Below are 7,817 nucleotides of genomic sequence, written 5' to 3' on the forward strand. Positions count from 1 at the left end.
GCTCGTTTGTGTGGTTATGATGAAAGAACATCAGAAGACACTTCCACTCCAGGCCGCTAGGAGAAGCACTGCCCCGTCAGAATCACGGATGTCACGTCAGAATACTGTTCTCTTCCGGTCTGAACATGTGGAATAGCTGGTTGAACAAATCACGCATTACAAAAACAAAATAGAAATATTTAGAAAATTAGGAAACAACGTGTTTGCCACCATGGGAAAATTAAATGTCGTTATCTTGAGGTATCTTTCCAGGGAAGATTTTCGAGTCTTGACAGCGGTATGTATCAGTTTAAAGAGGTTTCATATCGTTTTTTTTTTTTTTTTACAACTAACGTTATATGGGGAGCTACAAGCGTATGTGTCTGAATCAAAATAAAGATTCAACCTTTATCGTTAGCTAATTCATATTGAGCTGTCTTTTGAGTGTGTATCATTGTATCATAGCATTTAAATGTAACGTTAGTTCACGTTCTGTTTATGAATCTTGATCCATTAGATGTCAGTCCAATTTATAAGTTCCAGTTATGATTCAGTAGTCGTGGTTTGTTTTTATAGGTGGAAATGGGCATGAAGAACCACGAGATCGTCCCAGTAAGTCTGATTGCGTCTATTGCCAGTCTCAAGCATGGAGGATGTAACAAGGTTTTGCGGGAGCTGGACAAACACAAGCTACTGGCCTATGAACGCAGTAAAAGTAAACGCGTCTGTCTTCATTTTCATTCTCTAATGTTTTTTTTTTTGTGAATGAGTGCAGCCTTTGACCGCTTTTTCTTTCTGTAGCTGTGCAGGGGTATCGGCTGAATTACGGTGGCTATGATTACCTGGCACTGAAGACACTTTCATCCAGGGATGTTATCGTGTCAGTTGGAAACCAGATGGGAGTCGGCAAAGAGTCAGGTCTGGGTCATTCTTGATTGGAATTTATTTGTTCCCATTAAGAAGTCTGACACATGTTGAATACCCCCCCCCCCCCCCCCCCCCAACATCTCAAATGTTTGTCACATATTATTCATTTTTCAAGAAATATAAACCCTTTTTCATATTTCAGATATTTACATTGTTGCAAATGCTGAGGGGGAGCAGTTTGCTATGAAACTTCACAGACTGGGACGGACATCCTTCAGGAACTTGAAGAACAAGAGGGATTACCACAAGCACAGAAACAAGATTTCATGGCTGTACCTGTCCCGGCTCTCTGCTATGAAAGAGTTTGCTTACATGAAGGTGATAGCCAAATATTCCAAGAGGATTTTTTTCTGTACTCTGTGAACAGACACACATTTGCATTTTTTTTTTTTTGGGGACAAGCCAGTGTCAAAGTGCAGATTTTCAAGTATTCAAATTATTACATTTATTGTTAAATACATGCGTTTAAAAATGGAAAAATATTTTTTTTTTGTTACAATGCATTAGATTTATTCGTATAGCACAGTGGATTTTAATCTTTTGGACTCTGAGGCCTCCCTTTGCCCCCTTTCTATGTCCATCTCGTACATCTCCTGTAATACAAATAGATAAACTCATAAATATAATTTAATTTTATATATTTGTTTGCGTAATGTTTTCTGTGTATATTTATGTATATATAAATACACAGTAATATTTTGAAAATATTGACATGTATTTATATTCATTTAATTTATATTATAAATAAATATATTTAATATAAACATAACATATTACATGCATGCATTTATATAAACATAATACATATCCACAACACGCATGCATATATTGTGTAAACAAAAACTTATTTTTGTAACTTATGCTATTTAATCGTTTGACAGAAATAATAATAACTACTGCTATTGTATAATTGACCCATAACTAATAACCACAAAGTCCTGATTCTAAGTATTCTGAGGTATGGAGTCTATTTGTGTGCCATGCCCAACAACTATATCATTCCCTGTTGACCCTTGCAACAGATATACTTGACATACATTATGCTAGATACAAATCTTCTCTGAAATAATTTTGAACATAAATTATTGTATATTGATGATATATTATAAAGTAAAATTCTATCTGAGAAACCGCTAGTTCTTGGTTAATGTTTATATGGATTTATTGTAAGAGTCCTTGTTTTTCTACAGGCATTATATGATCGAGGGTTTCCTGTTCCAAAGCCAGTAGACTACAACAGACATGCAGTGGTTATGGAGTTCATTAATGGTTACCCACTGTGAGTTTACCTGCACTTTGCTTAAGATGAACAGACTTTAACACACTGCTTTATTTTCTTGCATTAAATATTTACTTGTATAGAAAGTTCATTGACAGCTGACAAACTGTGAAGTGATGTGTTGGATTAATCTGTCTTGGACAACTCTTTAATAGAAAGGACATACCACTTAAGTTTTTAGTTGTTTTTTTTTTTTTTTTTTACACGGCGAGTAGTTACATTGCTGTAATTTTCATGTAGGTGTCAGGTTCGAGAAATTCAAGACCCTGCTGCTCTGTACAGTGAAATCATGGAGCTAATAGTCAAACTTGCCAATCATGGGCTGATCCATGGTGACTTCAACGAATTTAACCTCATGCTTGATGACAACGACAACGTCACAATGATTGACTTCCCTCAGATGGTCTCCACCTCACATGCAAATGGAGAATGGTGACTATCTCATGTAAAACTGATAGCGGTAATTATTCAATAACAAGCCTTGGCACTAAAATTAAGTTTTTAACTGTTCTGCAAAAGGTACTTTGATCGAGATGTCAAGTGTATTCGAGATTTCTTCTTAAAAAGATACAACTATGAAAGTGAACTCTATCCAACATTCAAAGACATCAGGTAATTTTTCTAATGGCTTTCTTTGTTATAGTCAGACTTTAGACAGTCTAGACTTTAGAGACTTAACTAAGTGACACATTCCTCTTTGCAGAAGAGCCTGCTCGCTCGATGTGGAGATCTCAGCTAGTGGATACACCAAGGAGCTACAGCAGGATGATGATTTGCTCCACCCTGAAGGTCCAGAGGGTGAAGGACTCAGTGAAGATGATGATGATGATGATGACATCTCAGAGTCTGCTGACGAAACTCAACAAGCCGCCTTAGAGGACGTTATTAGCATAGAGGAGTATAAACAAGCCATGCTTGAGCTGGAAGGGCTAAATATTAGTAAGGATACTCCAACAGAAGAGAACGCCACAGAGGAACTCGAGGGAGCTCAATGTGAAGAGCAGATCCCCTCAGAGGATATTCAGAAAGAAACTGCTTCTGATATTTCCAAAGACTTGGAGGGGGAAGAGGAGAATGAGGTAGAGGATGAGTGCCCTGATTTGGTTGACCTGTCTGCATCCAACAAAGAGTTTAGGCCTTTCAGGTAAGGAATCCTTTTTATGTCGTTTGGTGTAATGTGACTCATGTCTATAATCGTAACTTGCTTGCACATACCTAACCTTTTCATAATGCTATAAAGCTACTGTTCATAAAACCTATAAGGAATAGTCCACCCAAAAATGAAAATTGATTGATTACAAGAAAATTGTCATTTAATTACTTGCCCTTATGTCATTCCAAACCTGTAAGACTTTCGTTCATCTTCGCACACAAATTAAGATATTTTATATGACAGAATGCTGTCAGATTTCCTTCCATGCACTGCCTTTTATAACTGCCACTTTGACGCTTCAAAAACTTCATAAAGAGATCGGGAAACTAATCCATATGATTGAGAAGAGGTTTGTTCTTGTGCGTTATTAAAGGGATAGTTCACCCAAAAATGAAAATTATGTCATTAATAATCGATTCAAATAGATTCATTTTCCTGCAAAAGACACAGGTGCAAGTGAAATGCAAAAAAAACATGGTGACCTTAAGATTTATGTAAATATAATGGGCAATATATTGCGTCACAAAAAATTGAGGTAATGTACGATTGAGGTAATTGTGCGATAAGTCAGTACATTAATTATTGCAGCAGGCCTATTTGTTCTTGCACATCAAGCAAATACAGTTAAAGGGATAGTTCACCCAAAAATGAAAATTTGATGTTTATTTGATGTGACTTTGTTTCTTCAGTAGAACACAATTTATGATTTTTAATTTCAGCCGGTGCAGTCTCTCAGTCGTACAATGGATGACAATGGTAACAGAATATATGAAAGTAAAAAAAAACATGCACACACAAATCCAAATTAAACCCTGTGGCTCTTGACCATACATTGATGTGTAAAGACACAAAATTATCGGTCTGTGCAAGAAACTGAACAGTTTTTCTTCTCTGATGCACGCAATGTCTGTTAGAACTCTTGTGAATGTGCTTCACAGCAGCAGGCGCCTGAGGTATCATCTTCTTCTTGCTTTATGGCAGATCAATGACTTATAACTATAGTATCTAGAACCGCCACCTATCTCTCAAATGGACCGTTGACACTCTTAATTGAGATTGTAGATAGTGTCAGTGGACCACTTGAGAGGTAGGTGGAGGTTCTGCTTAAGAAACAAAGTCACCTACATCTTTTATGCCTTAGGGGTAAGCAGATAAACATCAATTTATCATTTTTAGGTGAACTGTACCTTTATGATCACTGTATGTTTATCAATGTTTAAATGTGAATAAATAGCTAAAGTAAAGCTGTTCATCATTTAAAATGACTACATATTCTTCGAAAGATTAAATTGCTTCATTTGTGTATTATATTTCCATTGTCTTTATGCACTTTTTGAAGCTTGAAAATGTAAGTTGTGTGGACTTACAGTGGATGGACAAAAAGCATGAGAGAATATTTAGTGTAAAAATGTTTTAATATGTTCTGATGATGAACGATATGATGGTGAGTAAATGATGACAGAATAAACAGAAAAGCCTAATTTAAGTATTCTTCTTGCAGACACAACCAGTTATACTATGGCATATTTGGTTTGAGAGCTGCACTGGAAACAAAGATTGTTCAGGAATTATGATTAGATTTAATGAGGAATGTCAATTGTCATAAACCTTTTTGCTTATATTTAATGATGTGATGCATGTGATCCCACAGAGACCAAGTGAGCCTTGAGAATGAGCACAGAAGGAGAACAACCAGTGAGATGAGCATTGGAAGTGTTGGCAGTTGTTCTACTATACCACCAGTGAGTACAACCCTTCAATATATGAATTATATAATTAAAAGTTTACACCCCATGTGTCTGTGCCGATAATCTCATGGGCAGCGATCCTGTCCCCTCTCTCTCTCCTACTTGGTTTCCTGTCCCCTCTACACTGTCCTATCAAATTAAAAGGAGTCCTACTATGCTTTTTGACTTTTTCAATTTTAGTGAGTGTTAAGTCTGTATGTTTGGGCATTAAAAAGATCTGCAAAGTCCACTCCAAAGGGAGATCGCTTCTTAAGAAGTACAACGAACAGCTCGTTTGGAATACAGCGGTGTTTTCCGGCTTTTGTGATGTCACAAAGCGGCCCATTAGAATATCATTAAAGGGGTCATATAATGCGATTTAAAATTTTTCTTTCTCTTTGGAGTGTTACAAGCTTTTGGTGCATAAAGAAGATCTCTAATGTTGCAAAGACTAAAGTCTGAAATCCAAAGAAATAGTCTTTATAAAAGTTCAACCATGCCCTCCTAAACGTCTCGTTCTAACATGTCCCCACGTCTACGTCATGATGTGGGATGATTTGCATAACTCTGCCCAAATGTTCATGCAAAGAAAGAGGGCGTCACTTTTATTCTCTCTGTTGCCAACGCTGCCATGTCGTGGAAATGCTGTGGGTTTCGTTGTGAAACCGAAGCTACTTTGTTTGGCCTTCCAAAAGAGGACACGACTAGAAATCAGTCGATAAGTTGTATTTACAATACTATTACAGAAAAGCATAACCCAAATATTCAGATATGTGAAGCACATTTTATGGAGGAAAAGGACTGTTTCCTGTGAGAGTAGCCTCTCTGACTCGCGGTATGTAAATTAGGTTTAAATATGTAAAGGATTTGCCATCTGAGCTTGTTGTTTGTTGTTTCTCTGATCACAGATGCAGACATGGTTTTGTTTACTCAGTGCGATATGCAATGCAATGTGTTGAAAGACAGTATAAGTCATTATAATCAGTAATTATGGCCCCACTGGATGCAACAAATGTCTCTTTGTAATGGGTTTTATTGACTTTGTCTCATCGCGCCATCACACGTGTAATCACAAAATGCTAATGAGCTTAACATTTCCATCATATGCTTGAGGCATGTGGAAAATGTGTTTTGTGGGTGGGGAGGTCGTGTTTATGTTTGGTTAAGTGCATCAGACAAGATGACGAAAGGGCTGCTGTATCAAGTTTTAATCAAATGCACTTGAATAATTATGTAAATATGTATGTTACAGTTATGAAAATATTTTTTATAAATTGTTGACAGTACAATATTGGACAATAATGTAAGAATTTACACTTCAGTTATGAGACAGTTAAAAATACATTTAACTGTATAACAGTTTGACTGCAATTCATTATAATTAGTGCTGTCAAACGATTAATTGCAATTTAATCACATTAAAAATGTTTTTGTTTACATAATGTCTACTATGTGTTTTGGTATATATAAATGCACACAAATGCATGTATACATTTAAGAAGAATAAGTGAATGTTTATATTTTAAATATATTTACATAATATATAAATTATATGAATATAATATGCCACTTTAAAATGGCAAAACTATCAAAGAAATTAACCCTGCTGTCACAATGGTTTGCATATATAAACAGGAAAAAGTCAACATAATTTTGCTTTCCTGATGCAAGTTTTGAGATTTGTTGTTGCATTAAAATGAAGTGTTGGTTGTCCCCCAATGCAGGATGTCATCAGGCAGAAAGTGAAGAGACAGCTCACAAAACAGCAGAAGGCTGCTCAGAGAAGACGTCTACAGAAAGGTGAAGCCAACCTGGTGACCAAGGAGAGGAGAGAAAATCAGAACAACATCAAGAGCAGTTTGGAGGGAGCTTCCTTCTGGGGCTGAGGATGGCCCTGAAATCTTTTGATGATGTGACTTTAGGACTTCTAACATTTTTCAGAGTTGCTTCTGTATCCATGAAATTAATAATAAAAAATCCTTAATCCTGCGACATGAGTTGTCTTTAGCTTTATTTATGGTTTGACCTGGTTTATTTCAAATAATAGAAGTTGTAGCTAATTACATGTTATGCATTGCATGTACACTACTCTGCAAAAAGTCTTAAGCAATTAGTATTTTCACCAAAAACAAAATGACTTGAAGCCGGTATAGATTTCTTATCTTTAGACATCATAAAGATAAGATACACATATCTGTGAATATAGTATGCAAATATACAGTGGTGGCTAAAATTATAAGATCACTAGTATTTTTAACAGCTAAAAAATGGCTTCAAGTCGGTCATTTCAATCTTTAATAGTAGTGTGTCAGAAGGAAATATTTTAGATTTCCAGACATTCATTTTGCCATTAATCATAATAATCCAGTGAGATTTTTGTTTGCACAAGGAGTCCGTTCTCCACACAAAGATCTGATCTGATCATCATCAGTCTGTCTGAGACTTCATGAAGAAACAGAACAAACTGAGACGGACTCAGTCTAGAAGAACTGTAGCAACATCTCCAAGATGCTTCGAGAGACCTGCAAAGCTCCAGTACTGTTATGTTTTGGGCACTTGTGTAGAAATGCTGTAAAATGAGGATGCTGTCATAACTAATGTAATAGATTATTTATCAATTAACTTCTATTAACTAAATCATATAAACTTTTGGTGTTAAATTTGCTTAGTCTGGAAGAATAAATAAAATCAAATATATAAAACATTTATTTGACCCTTGAAAGTTAGCATGGTATTATTAATGCAACATTTT

The 7,817-nt window shown here is 35.8% G+C and overlaps 1 protein-coding gene across 1 annotated transcript; it reads left to right on the forward strand.

Annotated features, from left to right (window-relative positions):
* Nucleotides 1-94: 94 nt before the first annotated feature.
* LOC127958433 (serine/threonine-protein kinase RIO2) lies at nt 95-7,057 on the forward strand. The gene is made up of 10 exons (XM_052557299.1): nt 95-277; nt 556-694; nt 781-897; nt 1,049-1,224; nt 2,097-2,185; nt 2,426-2,617; nt 2,705-2,797; nt 2,889-3,329; nt 4,990-5,080; nt 6,790-7,057. The coding sequence occupies exons 1-10, from the start codon at nt 212-214 to the stop codon at nt 6,949-6,951; spliced, it is 1,566 nt and encodes a 521-aa protein (XP_052413259.1). The 5' UTR covers nt 95-211; the 3' UTR covers nt 6,952-7,057.
* The last annotated feature ends 760 nt before the right edge of the window (nt 7,058-7,817 follow it).

Source organism: Carassius gibelio, chromosome B5, assembly GCF_023724105.1.
Source record: "Carassius gibelio isolate Cgi1373 ecotype wild population from Czech Republic chromosome B5, carGib1.2-hapl.c, whole genome shotgun sequence".
NCBI lineage: Eukaryota > Metazoa > Chordata > Actinopteri > Cypriniformes > Cyprinidae > Carassius > Carassius gibelio.

What these genes read in the sequence shown, in the direction of transcription:
- LOC127958433 (XM_052557299.1), top strand. Translation starts at nt 212, where the DNA reads ATGGGAAAATTAAATGTCGTTATCTTGAGGTATCTTTCCAGGGAAGAT. An exon ending in AAGAGTTTGCTTACATGAAG is followed by an intron (nt 1,225 to 2,096) that starts GTGATAGCCAAA and finishes GTTTTTCTACAG; the next exon opens with GCATTATATGATCGAGGGTT. An exon ending in TTCATTAATGGTTACCCACT is followed by an intron (nt 2,186 to 2,425) that starts GTGAGTTTACCT and finishes ATTTTCATGTAG; the next exon opens with GTGTCAGGTTCGAGAAATTC.